Source organism: Hydra vulgaris, chromosome 05, assembly GCF_038396675.1.
Source record: "Hydra vulgaris chromosome 05, alternate assembly HydraT2T_AEP".
NCBI classification, from domain to species: domain Eukaryota; kingdom Metazoa; phylum Cnidaria; class Hydrozoa; order Anthoathecata; family Hydridae; genus Hydra; species Hydra vulgaris.
This window is the reverse complement of record NC_088924.1, coordinates 19,629,960-19,645,944: the sequence shown is the minus strand read 5'-3', so window position 1 is coordinate 19,645,944 and position 15,985 is coordinate 19,629,960. Positions and strand designations below refer to the sequence as shown.

Genomic DNA, 15,985 nt, shown 5'->3' with positions numbered 1-15,985 from the left:
AATGTTCTTTTTAATGCACTTTCAAATTTAGAAAAAAAATACAGATATTTTATACGTGGTGTAGCAAAATTATGTAAAAAATATGATTAACCTTAAACCATACTATTAAGACTATGTATGTATCTATGTTTGTGTGTGTGTATGCACATTTATATGTGATCCCATGTCATATTAAGATTGTGATAAATGATATGGGATTGTTCAAAAATTATGTAATGCCAAATTTAAATATTAAACAAAACAAAATGATCACAAGATTTTCCTAGCAGAGCCTTTAAATAAACCAAAAATTAAATTAGCCTTGTGTGTTCAATGAAGGTTGTTGCACGAAAAAGCAAATGATCTCTTACATTTATTTTTTAACAAGAAAAGGCTTGTATTATCTTTAGGCGTTCTCTTACTTGAGAGGAAATGATCCTTCAAGAAGAACTTTCTGTGTTATTATTTTTATTAATAACTGCTTGATTTATTAAGGAAAGTCATCTCGCTTAATTTAAATATGTTAAGGAAAGACATGTCGCTTAGTTTTATTTGGTATGGAAAGACATGTCGCCTAATTTTAATTTATTAAAAACGACATGTTGCTTAATTATAATCTATTAAGGAAAAAAATGTTGCTTAATTTTAATTTATTAAGGAAAGACAAATCGCTTATTTTTAATTTTACCAATCTTTTTTTTTTTTTAAAAGTAAAATTTATTAGTAAATTTTTCACTTGTTTGATATTTTTTGAAACCAAAAATTTAACTATTTTTTTTCTAATTTACATCTTTTTTTTTTTTTTTTTCAAAAAAAAACTATATGGTATTCAAAAAAGTATGAGCTTTTCTTTTTGTAAAGCTATTTAAATATTGTAACAATGTTGTATGATGCTGCATTTTGGGATAATTGTTTTATAAGATAGAATTATTTTAACTTTGTTAAAATATTATTCTCTCAGGGTGTTAAGATTCTTGTTTGATATGACAAGTTTTGTAGCAAGGTCATTATTTAAACAAGTTTTAATGTAAATCTAAAGGTTTGACAAAGGAATTCCAACAAGTTCAGGAGATACATTATTAAAAAACTTATCAATAGCAACAGTCATATTTTTTGCCCTTTTCCTTTTAATGTTACTTGCAAACCTAATACTTAATTGTTTATTTCTTTTTAGGAATGATTTTACCCATTCTTTACAAGGCTTATTTCCTGCAAATTTTCTAATAAATATTCCTTTATGGTTTGCGTAAGACTTGACAAAACTGCAAAATTTCTTATTCAACAATTAACTGAAGTTGTAAACAACCTGATTTTTTTTTATATAAATCTTTTAGTTGATTCTTTATTGTTAAAACTTTTAAGGTTAAACAGCATTTGGTAATTTTCAATCACTTCTTAATTTTTTAAACATTTAGTTAATGATTTCTAGATATATCATAAATAACCATGACTCCCAAGAACACGTTTATATATTCTTGACATGATCTCTATGATATAAACAATCCTCGCGATTAGTGTCCGCATTCGGCAAAGTGATGATGATATTAAATTATTAAATTATTATAACTTGTTTTTTATTTTACTGCTTTAAAGTAATTTTGATTGATAGTTTTTGAATGATATGCAATTTTTTTAATCTCTCTGTTTTTTTTTAGAGTGGTCAAACTGGAGTGATTGCTCTTCAACATGTGGAGATGGGTATAAAACTCAGAGTTGTTTAGATGAAAAAATCAATGGTGTTACAAAAACAGAATTTTGTAATATAGTAAATTGCTATGGTAGTAAATTAAATATACTTTATTTATTATTATTAAACAAGTTCCGTTTCTCAATGCAATGAATATATAATGATAACACTATAATGGCTTTTTTTTCTGATAAGAAGTTTTGCTTAAAAAATGGGTTATTTTTCAGGCATAATTACCACTCAGATAAATAAAAATATTGCCAAAACTGCTTGCTACTTGAAGACCTAAATGATTGAACACAATACAAGGAATTAAAACTCTTTTATTATGTTTATTTTCATAATTATCCACCATATTTTATTACGTTTTTAGCAGAATTTTGTTTTACTTATAAAATTTTAACAGATGTATGTAGTCAAGACATGTCTTAAATTAAAGTAATAAAATCTTTTTTTAATAAAATAAGAAAATTTCTTATTCTTAAAAGTATATATATATATATATATATATATATATATATATATATATATATATATATATATATATATATATATATATATATATAGTTTTTTTATATATTATCTAGATTTTTTCTAAAATAGAAGGAGGAAGAGAAATAATAGGAAGAAAAAGGAAGGGGTTTAATTGAGAAAAAAATTAATTGCAAAAGGGTTAACTCAAGCATAATGTTTATAAATCGAATATAAGTTATTTGAAAGAACTATTTTGTATTGACATCATTTGTTAACTACAAAAAGGCATTAATCAGACCAGTATTAAAAATTAAAAAAAGAAATCAAAGAATTGTAACATCTTTTAAGAAGGGGAACAAATGGCTTCAAAAATTATAAAGTTTTTCGCTAATATCGTGAAAACTAACTTGTTCCTGAAAATTTAATTAACATAAAACTCATTTTTAAAGGATTATTTATGATATGAACACAACTTGTGTTGACACTTGGGGATCACTTTTAGGAACACAAACAAATTCAGAGATTTTTATAAAAGGTGGATTGAATGTTGGTTCAAAAGTTAATCGAAATTAAAAAAACAAGTGGATGTTGATGTAATTGTGAGAGCCTCATAATTTTTGCAAATTTTCTGTTATTTTTGCTGTTTTCCGAAAAAGAATGTTCCTATTTTGAGCTTGTTGCTGTCTGTTAAAATCGAAGTAATTTTTTCCTTTTTCAGTAATAAATCCAACTTTTCTTGAAACGATAGTGAAGCTGGACAAGGCTGATGACCTGATTGCAGTTTGCAGCATTGACAAAGCATTAAATTCCTCTTTACTGCTCAGATTGAACATATTTACTTCTGTTAATGTTCTTAACAGGCGAAGTTTGATTTTAATCAGTGTACCAATTATTTTAGGGATAGAACTCCAATGGTGTTGAATGTCAAGGTACATTTGATTTGTTACTTTTAACTCAAATATATGATTTTTAACGGTCAATTTTTTGATATATTTGACAACATCTTGTGCATTTTTTAAAACAGAGTATAAATTGATTTCTGAATAATATATTTGCAAGACCTTCTATGTCATTATTTTCAAAATTGTCAACCTGATATTCATTACAAGCGACTGAATCTAACTTACTTGAAATAGTTTGGGCATTTTTCTTATGTAAAGTGTCAGTTAGTTCTAAGTGAATGCTATAAATAACACTATACTAATCAATTCTCTTAAAAATTTTCATATAGTTCTATTTGGTTACCTCACTGTCTTGTGTTGATCCTACCAATCTTTTTCAATTTAAATTAAAAACTCTTCAATTAATTTGATACTTTTTTAACCATTAATTCAGAAATGGTTGAAATGCAAACCAGAGATCCAAACTAATCCCAGTTAATATGCTTTATTTTCTTTACTTAAATTTGTTTCTCCGCGCAGCGGCCAAGTTTGTCAAGGTTCGTGTTTTGGACTTATAGAGTTGAAAGAGGGTTATAACCACAGTTAAATAGCCTCCTCATATGTAGTAGCCTTATTGCCTTTGCGGAGATGAATTACAAAAAAATACAGATTTATTCCAAAGAAGCAGCAAACAGTTGTACACTTGCACTAAATTTCGTTCTCTTTGCAATTTTTAAAACAATTTCTGAAAACATTAGATTTTTGTGTTACGAAAATCACTGTTAATAATTTTCATTAGCCCATTCTTTTTTTATTGAAGTTGATTTCTTCTGTTTTCATTGCATCACGAATGAGCTAATTTTTGGTAATAGCTCTAACATGTTTTCTGTCTATGACCTTGTCAGAAACGATATCATTTAAGCTCTTACATTGAATGAAACCATTGTTTTAGGTTTCTTTTCTGCAACAAATTGTGCTGGTGGAATTTTATCAGTGTGAAACCAATCAATTCCATGCTTCAATTTTAAGTAAACCCTAAAGTTTGTGGTAAATCCAACAGAGCACTTAATGACATAATTGCAGCCATTACAAACTCCTTCTATACCTAGCCCTTGGAATTAGGATCAGCATTCAACAATGCTAACCTAACTGCCGTCATTAAAGTGTTTAAGGTCTGCAAAATATTGCCAATCTTGATTCTATGTTTTATGGCAAAACCTTTGTATTAAATTTATTTTGCTGACCTGATGCCAACCTTTGAAAAATTAAGGCTTACAAGTTATTGCTAGTCTCACTTTTTCTAACTCTGACGGCTGTATATTCTTAATTACAGGATTCTTTTGTTTTGTTGCAAACACCAAAACAGATGACATCTCTATTGAATGAAAGTGTATATTATATATAAAGATATAAAATAAAAACTTTATAATAAGAATAATATCTATTGTCAAGAGAAATATTGAAATAATCATAAATTCAATTAGTCAAGTCAATAATATCTACGACTCAACCTCACTGTTATGTTACTTTTAACTATAGGAAAGAGAATCATGTTAGTCATAATAAAAATTATGTTTTATTTAACAATATTTTTTATTATTTTAAACTATTTCAAGTAATTATATTATCCTAAATCTGTGTGTAGTTTATCCTATCGTTATTCTAACACTACTGAGTTTAGCGCTAAAGCATTTATTCCATTTGCGCAAAAACTGCTTGTGTGGAATTAATCGCTTAAGGGAATAGTTGTGCAATCATTAGAGAGTTATACAACTAAAAAAAATAGTGTAATAATGTGTTGCAATTTTAAATGATTATTTAAAATGAGTAATAAAAATAATTGTCGATAGGGAATTGGTATTGTAAAAATCATTACACTCAGTTTTCAAAAAACAAATAATTTTAAAGCCAATTCATAAAAGACACTACTTTGTTCCATTTTAAAAATCCAAATATTGTTCGAAAGTCAAACTGTTTTTAAATTTTTTTAAATTTTCTGTTAAAAAAAATTAAGATAAAAATAAAAAGAGAAAATCAGAAATTACAAAAAACCAAGTTGTAGGATTTTAAAGAGGTTTTAAAACATAAAGATATAAAAAAGTTCAAAAGCATTGATGTGCGGGGAAAGAAACTAAGTGAATGAAAGTGTTGAGAGTATTAAGGGACATACTATAAAAGAATGTGACATTGCTGAATGGTGAGTCCAGCAAAAATGATGTTTGGTTGATAGAACTAGAGATTATAGCTTATTTGAGCAGCTTGTTTGATGCGACCTAACAAGAATGTGAAAGGACAGGATATAAATATATAATTACAGGTTAGCTAACACAGTAATTAAGACACCTCATTTATATAATAGACAAAAGAATATACCACTAAAGACATGGCAGATCTTATTGAGAACAGCAAGTTCAAATTTTGATATAGTCTTAACTACTTCTGTTATTGTGTTACCAGTGTGGTAGCCCTTCTATTAACAACTCACTTATCATCAAAAGGATTATCCACTGGCACCCAGAGCAATAGCTTTCTTTTTTCATTTTATCAGCAGAACTTGAGGATTGAGATCTCACTAAACTTATCATCAGAAGATTAAGATCTCAACAAACTTGTCATCAGAAAATTGAGATCCCACTAATTTTATCAGAGGATTGAGATCTTACTAAACTTATCATCGGAGGGTTGAGATCTCACTCTACTTATTGATTAAAAAATATCTTAAGTATTTTTAACAATTAAAAAAGCAGATAAATGAGTTTAATGTTTAATCAAAACTATATAAACAAACTAACTTTTGTATACAAGAAGTTAACAAAGTATATACATAAAAATAGCAGAACTTATTGAAAAAGTGAAAACATTGAAAGAAAAAATGTAATTTTGTTATCTAGTTTACATGCAGTTTATTAAAGCATAATCTAATAAACACTTAGATAAGGTTCTGAGCTGTATAATGCTGCAAGCATTTACATGTCCAAAAACTATGATTCAGTAAAAAAAGTCTGAAAATGGTGAAATTGTTGGTTTGCTGATTTCGCAAAAGAATGTTAACAAGGATTGTCAGATTGATGGTGAAAAAATTGTTAACAAGCTTATAAATTCACAAACAAACTAATATTAATGAAATTGGCATTTAGATTAAAGTCTTAAGTAAAAGAAATATTTTTAGCTCTGGTTACTTTTAGTAATGTCTTGGTTTTTAGTTATGGTATTAAAAAAACACATAAATCCAGTTGTTATAACAGCACGCACCAGAGTAGAAAAGCTTAGTACAGACTACCAATATCTGAAAAAAAAAAAGAAATAAAACAAAAATTATCATCTTACATTACCAAAGCAATATTTTACATTATAGAAAATGAAGAGGTTTTTTTTTTTACTTTCATTAAAAAATTGCTGGCTATTATCATAGCTCTTCACAAACTGCAAGTCATTTTTAGCTAGTTTAATGTTAGAGTTTCACTTGACAGTTAATAACTATATAGTTAAAATAGTTTACTTCAAATACATCAAATAAATGTTTATAAAGTATATTTATAAAAAAATTTTATAAAATCACATGTCAAATATATACAGCGTTTTTATATTTTATATAGCGGTTTTATTTTTTATAACGGTTTTTGTTATACTTTATCACAAGGGTATCATTAATCCCTCAAAATATTGTAAAAATAAATATTTTTTCAACAAATAGAAGTTTATCCATAAAAAGAAGTTTTAGTTTAAAATATTTATACAAAAATAATCTAATGAAGATTTCAACATTTAAAACATATCAAGTATATATCAAAAACCACCTTTCAAATACTTTTGTTTGAATGTCCTCACTTCTGCGAGTCTATGGATTCTTTTCCTGCTGTTGATTGTGGTGTAGATTGTGGTGAAGATTAATGCTTCAGAGATATTTGGGTTAAAGACATCACACTTAGTATATTCAACGTGTTCCTCCATGGTATAAAATGATAAACACCGGATAACAATATATCCCTTCAATTAAAAAAATTAAACTATTTGAGGATAAGAATGCAGCATAATTAAAACTAGTTGTTATTTTGTCAATTTCAATTTCATTGTTATTTTTGATTTGTTCTTATTCATAAGACATTGTCTCAGCCTTAATGTACTTCCTGCCTAGCTTGGCTTTGCTGTACTAATATTTAATTTTTTTAGAATAATAGATAAAACATACAAAAGTAACAGATGCTAGTATTATTTACTCGCTAAAAATAAAGAAAAAAGCTACATACTCGATTAACTAAAATTTGAAAATCAGTCAGGTACTTATGTCGGCTAAACTTTCTAAACAGTGTAAGCCTTTAACTTTGCAATTAAAACTTCCCAATTTTTTCCATAATTACAAGCTTTGTTTTAAAAAAATAAAAGCTTAACTCATAAGCTTAATGTGAATTTGACATCATAAAATTATTTTTTTTTATTTATTAGAGACATCAAAACTACCACAATGTATCAAATTCCCACAGAACGAAATCATTAAAAAAATTAACTCAATTATCAATAATAAACAATGAAGAAATGTTATTATGGAGTATACTTTTTTATTAAGATTAAATAACTAAATTCAGTATTACATTTTTTTAAATTTTTATTTATATTTCGTAAATTTTTAATTTCGGCTTTAACTACAAAAAAAGAACTTTTTATTTTTAAAAATTTAGCAAGTAAAAAATAAAAAGTATAACTCATAAAAAGAAAATTTAATTCTTTACCAATAATTTTGTTGTGAAAGCAAAGATTATTTCAGGTTTACAAATACCATTTACTTAACAATATATATCGTTGCGCTTTCACACGCCAAAGGAGAAAAAGATGACACTGCAAAGAAGTAAGATGAAATAAAAACAGTAGAAAAGAAAAGGTTTTAGAGATTTAACAAATTTTTAACAAACCAATTATTTAATGGTATTAAAAATTGACTATTTATTTATAATTTCTATTTATAATTAAGATTTGACGTTATGTGTTATCAATATTAAATGTTATATTATGTTATGTCACTTTATTATATATTATATGTTATTATAGTTTTTAAAAAAAATTTCAAATGGGATGTGCTTAAATAAAAAGTTAAGTGAAAGCATTACACAATTATCAAATTAATACAAAATTAAAAAGTTTTTTTTTTTTTAACTTTTTTTGTTTGGTTTTATCAATTTATATGTTTTGTGTAATTATGAGCATTTATAAACATCAAAATTATGCATTTAGGTTAAAATCATTGTCAATAAAAAAAGTTGCATTTTCTGAATATGTTAAGTTTTGTATTTTGAATATATTATAAATAGTTCATAAATTTTATCAAATTTTCTAAGCATTTTTCAGACATTGAGTTAATGAACAACTTTTGTACAGAGCATTGTATGTGTGTTTGCATGCATGTTTGAAATTATTACTATGTATTAAATTATTTTTCTTTTTTTTATGAAAACATGCTACTTAATATTTATATTATAAAGCTGTTATTATGTAAACATTAATTTTATAAATAATAGTCTTTTTTAAATTTCTTTTTATTTATTAATTCTTTCTAAATTTGTATTTTAAAAGTTATAAACATTTAGAAGTTTAATTATTTTTTTAGATTATAACTATTGTGAACCCAATTTATGCAAATATTATGGAACCTGTTCTTCTTTAAATGGTGGTTTTCAATGTTTGCAGGAAGAGTACAATGAGAATAAAAATGAAAGTAAACTTTAAACTCTATAAGTTTTTTTGTAACAGTTTTAGAAAATCAAAAAAAAATTGTTTTGGATAGAAATTAGTTTTTTTTTATGAAGAAAAAAATGGGTTACATATAAAAGGTCAGGTATGAGTTATTTAACAATGTCTTCATACTTTTTTATTCTTAAAACTTTGCATAATTGATGTTTCATTATTAAGAGACATTTTTTATAAGAATGCAGTAAAATCAGCAACTTGAAATATTTATTATATTTTCTTTAAAGTTTTAGGAACATCTTCAAATCATTTCATAAGAATAAGCTGAAAATTTGAGACCATGATTCAAAGCAATTTACAAGTTATTGCTTCGATGTTTCATAAAATGTTGACTTTGAAAAAAATCGTTTTTTAATGAAGTTAAAAAAGTTTAAAAACTAATCTAGGAGCATTCAATAACACAAGTTCTGTACTTTTGACCACCAAGTCTCTGGTTAATCTAGACTTATATTAGAATGTTATAAGTTTTTAAGAACTAAAATCTTTTTTTCACTACGAACACAGCCAAATTTATTTCAAACTCAAAATTTGTCTAGAAATCATGTCTCAAAACCTCACCTAATTTGAATATGATCAAATTTATTCTAACTTTGAGTAGCAAAAGATCAAAGTGTCAAGGAGCTATTAAAGTATAGGTTTTGAAAATACACTCATAAACTCTCAATAAAATAAATGGCTTAAAGGGGTGGTTGTGCCTAAATGAAGATATCTTTTATTCGAAATGATCTTTGAGACAATAAAAACAAAATCAGTAGTTATTCAATAAACAAAATTTTTCAGTTTTGGTTGGTCTCTGGTAGTTGTTTAATATATGAAGTTTACTCTGAATCACCCTGAATTCAAATATCATACTTTTAGCTATAAAGATACAAGTCATTTAATGCATTGAAAATTTTTACGCTAATTTTTTTAAATTTTTTATTATGGAGCATATTACTATAAAGGATATAATATCCTTTCTATAATAAATTTTTAATATTATGTGCAATTTAACATTATACATTATAATATAATAGCCCGCTATTTTTCAAGACACAATTCATTAAAAATCCCTTAAAGCGCTTACTTATAATTCAACATATAAGTTGTGGTTCATGTAAGTTATGGTTCATGAAAGTTGTGTTAACAAATATTGTTAAATAAGTGCTATTAAAATGACTTATAATTAATATTATTTATATGTTATATGGTTTTTTTATAGGATTGTTAATATAAATTTACATGAAATTTGAAAAGTGCAGAGTTTCATTAGAAGTTATTGAAGAGTTTAATTCAAAGTTGAAATAAAATAAAACAATCTTTTGATAACATGCTTGAAGATAATAATGTTGATTTCAGAAAATGCTGTCTATTTGCTAAAGGTTCATATTGGGAGCATTAAAAAGAACATGTAATTGAGTTGTAAATGCATGTAGAACTAAGAAAATGAACAAGTTGTATGTGCTTTTCAGAAACAAATGTATTGCAGATAATGGTATGTACCAAAGTAATGCTTGCATCCATGCTATGAAATTCCGAGAAAAAGTAAATAGACAATAAAAAAAGATCTCCAAAAAGCAACAAGAGGCCAGTATAAAAATGTTAACAGAAATTTTTCCGGTTTATTTTTAGTATCTGCTCAGCTGTGCAGAATTCACAGAGACAGCATGTTTCTAAATCATGACCAAGTAGAGAATGATCCTACTACAAAATTTGATTTAGTGTCTATAGAAAGCTTCTTTTTTTTCAAAAACTGTTAATGCCCAATGTGATTGCAAAAGTGCTGTTGCTTTTCTAAACAAATGAAAAAGTTGTTAATTAAATATTATCTACAATACTTCTCTTATGGATTGTTTTTTAACAAAACATATTTTAATGTTTAAAATGGGTATTTTTTTTTTGTTTTTAAAATGTTTTGCAATGCTTAAAGTTATATTTTAATATTAATTTTTTGTGTGTCTAAACTACTTTTTGGTATTAACAAATTTTTCTTTGATTTATAGCTATTAACTGGTTAAAAGTATGTTTTGTTTTATTTATGTTCAGCAATTCTGCTTATTACTGTTAAAAAATTAAAAATTTCTTAAAATAGTTTACAAAAGTCTTTGTAAACTCAACTTTCTTGTAGATTTTTTCTTACCATTTAGTTATTTAATTTTTGATGAGCACGATTTTTTTATCAGAGAAAAAATGTGAATTAGATTGTGCCATATGCAACATTTGCAGCAAACAATTATTATCTAAAAACTACTGGCCTACACTGAAATAAGCTAAAGTTAAAAATCTCTATTTCACGTCATTCCCATCAACATTTTGCCAACAAGTAAAACTAGCATTGAGTAGTTCTAATAATCAAATAATTTTAACATTCATAAAACAGGCAAGTCTGGACAAATTAATGTCAAAAATGGTAGCTGTAGTTAGGTCTCTTTTAACCAGATAGCTAAAAGTGAGTTGATACCGCATAATATGGCTGCAAGAGGATTTAAGGTACCACAAAATCTCAGTGAAGTGCAACAATTAATCATGGATTATTACTATATTAAGAAAGAGACACTAGTAAAAAATATTAAGAGTTTAAAAAATGGAAAAGAAAAAGTTTAGTGTGTCTATTGATGAATGGACCAGTCTTAAAACCAAAAATTTATCTGGGCTTAATATATATTAAAGGTGGTATATCAGAATAGATGCTAAAATTATTAGAAGAAAAATTTAAAATCATTGATCTGTGTTTAGATATTGTAGCTGCTATGAGTGATGGAGCATCCATTATGCAAAGACTCTGGAGATTGGCTCCTTTTTATCCACTAATGTTACAATCATGCTTTACATCTAGCAGTTATAAAAACATTTTATACTGAAAAAAAGAAATGCGACAATAAAAACGATGATGATACTGATGAAGCATTAGATGTTGTTGATGATGCATTAGAGTTGTTGAAGGTAAAGATGATTTTCCAGAATATGAATCTGATTTGGACAGTACAGAACAGGAAGAGCTGTAATTGAATATTTCAATTAAAGATACAAATAAAGGTATTCAGAAAATTGTAAAGAAATTTAAAAAATTTTCAATAAAATGATGTTCGACAGAGATATGTAACTGAGAAAGAACCTAATGAATTAGCTTTACTTTTTGATTGCAAAATAAGATGGAATAGAATAAAAGTCATGATAAAACACTTTTTAAGAAGAAATGATGCTGTTAAAAAGACTTTATTGGAACTAAACTTAGATTATCTATTAAAGGTTACTCAATAGATTGTAACCTAATTACTTAGAAATGAACAGTGATGTGAACAGCAATGATTATGCTAAAGCTGAAGTTGAATTAGAATATAATATTATAGACATTTATCTCTCCAAGGAACTTATCAATTAAAGACACTTTAAAAAAATTAATGATTTGGATAGTATTAACAAACCTACAAGTAAAACAATAAGACAAGAAGCAGTATCTTTCATACAACTGGTTTCTGTACAAAATATTTAGATCATTTTAGCGTTGCATTGCCAACAATAAAAATGCATCAACGCAAAACAAATGAGATTATCCACCTCCAGTGATTTTGTTACAAAGAATAAGAATAAGTTATCAAGGAAAACATTAAATGCATTATGTTTTCTGAAATTTCTTTTTAAGACATAGAATCCCACATTTACATTTAATAATAATAAAAAAAAACAACTTTAATATTCATTTTAAATTTTTAACCATGTATTTAGTTTTTTGTACTTCTAAATGAACTCTAGTTTGTAAATTCTTTTTTAATGTGTTTGTTTGTTAATGATTATCGTTTTTCAATTTTTTTTATTTTTTGATTATGTAACGTATTTAATAACTAATTTTGAATAAAGATGTAATTTTAATGCATGTTTTACTTTTAATATCTTTCCTTGAATGTTTTTTTGTATACATTTTGTATCTAAATTGTACATTTTGTACCTACCATGTATAATTTAACATTTTTTAAAAAATATGTCATATTTTATATTTTCAAGATTCTCGAGAGTTCTTGAAAAAGACAAAGATATTCTTTATTTTTTGAGAATTAAAAATCATGGGAAAATGATAATCACTAAAACATTTTAATGTTATTGACAAGGAAATATATATAATTATTTTATTTAACATTTAATTACAAAAAATTGTTTATATATATAAAAAAATAACGAATTAAATCAATATATACATAATAAAAAAGAATAAATTGCCAGTAATTTATCATAATTTGATCTAAAAGCAGATATTTACTGATAAAATTTCTCATTATAGTTATATTAATTGATAATCAATTAATTTTATTTTATTTTTATCAGTTAATTTTGTTTAGTTAAATTATTTTTATGTAATTAAACATTCCTATCATTTAAAAGTTGATAATTATAAGTAAAAAAATGTAAAAGGATGATTTTTCTTAACTTTAGAACAAAACATTGAGTATACATTGAAAATAGTTTAAATTGTTTAAGGCTAGTGTCTCCTTACTTTAGTAGAGAATATTTGACTTTATATTGAAAACAGTTGGAAATGCATTAAAAAACAAAAACAAAATGTGTGTATTTTTTAAAATTTTAAGAATTAAAATTTAAGCTCATTAAAAAATTTGTTCATGAGTTTTATTCTTTCGTATCTATATTTTTTTTTATGAGTTGATTATTTTTAGTTGTATAGTTGGATTTAATAAGTTATTGAGATCAAATTGTTGCTGCAAAGCAAAACAATCTTAAGTCCATTTGTAGCAAAATTTACTTTTTTTGTTTAAAACATTTCTTAGTTGCACAAATTTCGATTCACTAAGTTTGGAACCAAAATGGATTTTTTTTTTGCAACTATGAGTAAAATTCAAATATCTTATATCCAAGAAAAATAATTAAAAGACAATGTTGATGCTAAACGAAACAAAATCTTAAGTCCATTTTTTAGCAAAAAAAAAACTTTTATGGTTTAAAATACAAAATACGTATAATAACTGAACACACGTAGACTTAATCGAAAAAATCAGAAGCAGTGATAAAATTTAAATATATAAATGTCTTTTACAGAACAGCAAAACAGACTAAAGATTGTCTTGTTTAATCAGATGAAATTTAATTTCTAGAGTTTCGTCATATTTTATATAGTTTTAAGATTATATTGAATCCATTTACATTGTTGCTTCTCATAAATTTAAATTTTTATTTTTTGTTTTGTTATATTATGAAAAATAATAGCATATTCTACAAGTATTTTAATAACAATTTGGTTTATTTAAGAAGATCACATGCTATGATGTATTAAAAACTTTAAAATGCCGTTTTTTCAGAATAGCAAAAATGGCCTTAAAGCATTCTTGTTTTAAGGCGACGATATCTTTGCTATGCCGGATATGTTATATGTTTAAGTAATTAAATAAGTTCATAAATTGATCGTGTTCTACTATTTTATTTCTTTTTCTATTTTTCTTTTTTTTTAGATTCAGTATACTTTAATGAGACTGTTGCTTGGTACACTAATACAACTTTTAATGTTTTTTTTGATGAATTCGTTATATCTTTTGATATATTGCTAACTACAAACGACGTTTATGTCTTGATGTTTGATCCAGATTTCATAACTTTTCGTTCATTTATTGGTATAGATATGTATCTGGTGATTAATGGTTTCAAATCTGATGTCCAAATAAAAATATCACCCTATGCATGGAATTCACTTGAACTGTCTCAACATTATAGTAGCGACGACACTAGTTATAATACAAATTTATATCTAAATGGAACTCTTATATATTCATTTAGTAATTTGCAGCCAAAAGTTTTTACTGATATAACCTTGCATGTATTTGGAAGTTGTATTAATAATGTCTGTACATCTGGATCAATTAAGAATTTAAATATTATTAGTAAAACTCAAGGTAAATAACTTTTTTTTCACTCTTTAACCCTCTTTTTTTTTACTTGCATCATTGTAAATAAGTAAAGAAAATATTATTGTTGTTTTTCTTAGTAGTAAATAAACTGTTACTCAAAAGTTCATTGTTAAATGCAACATCATTTATTTAACATAGAGGTTAAAAAATTAGTTTATGAAATTTGTGAGTTTTATAAATATTTAATGAAAGTTTAAGTGCATTAATTTTGTTATTTTTTCATTTTATTATCTCATGTTTGTATAAATAATATTCACTCAATACACTAGTTAACCATTTTAATATTTAAAGTTTTCAATTACATGCAAACATGTTTTAAAACATAGTTTACATAACTTTTAATCACATAGAAGATCTTATTAACGGTTACATTTATGTCAAAACAGTAAACTTTGAGAATATTCTGATAAATTTGGAATTTTAAATGGTAGAATAAACTTCTGTTTTATTCCATGACTGCATTATTATTTAAGTGAATCTAAACACTTGAAATTTTTTTAGCTAATTTTTTTTTTTCCTTTTTTATTTTTGTAGCAATTTTGTTTTAGTATTTTGGTCACAATGGAGTGAGTGGTCAAGCTGCAGTGCATCAGTTGTAGAAAGAACCCGCATTTGCAACAGTAACCAATGGTTAAATTGCACTGGTGACAGTAATGAGGCATATTCATGTAGTAATGATTTATGTCAAGGCATGTTACTGTTATTGTTGTTTCTAGTATGTTACTGTCATTATTATCTTTGATTTCATTTGATTATTAGCAATACTATTTATATTATTATCATTATTATTTTGGTAATTTTATTGTTGTTATGGTTGTTATTGTTAATAATATTATTACTATTATTATTATTGTTATTATTGTTATTATTGTTATTATTGCTATTATTGCTATTATTATTGTTATTCATTTCTTTAATAACATCTGCAAATTTTCACTAGAAATTGAAGTACCAAAACTAATAAAATCGTACACTATGTATTTCTTTTAAATTCTGATCATTCATATAAAAATGTTATTTTTTTAATTAAAAATTGTATTGTTTTTAACTAAAAGTTTATTAAAAAATAAAGAATCACAACAAAAAAATTCAAATTTTAAAAAATAAAATTGATAAAATTGAATAGAATAAATAACCAAAGAATTCGAAAAATAAAATACCTTATGTTTCTTTGACATTGAAATGTTTCTATTTTAACAAATTTGCTTATCTTTAACAATACGGTCAAATTTCTAAAGAAATTAAATAACCATTTAGTTAAAATTTTTAAATTTAAAAAAATATCAAATCTTAAAGCAAATACTATTATTTGAACCACTGATACAGAATGACTTGCG

General features: G+C 25.0%; 1 protein-coding gene across 1 annotated transcript; it reads left to right on the top strand.

The window, feature by feature from the left end:
- Positions 1-514: 514 nt before the first annotated feature.
- On the top strand, positions 515-15,390 carry LOC136080235 (uncharacterized). The gene is made up of 5 exons (XM_065796850.1): positions 515-524; positions 1,635-1,757; positions 8,621-8,728; positions 14,196-14,633; positions 15,197-15,390. The coding sequence occupies exons 1-5, from the start codon at positions 515-517 to the stop codon at positions 15,388-15,390; spliced, it is 873 nt and encodes a 290-aa protein (XP_065652922.1).
- The last annotated feature ends 595 nt before the right edge of the window (positions 15,391-15,985 follow it).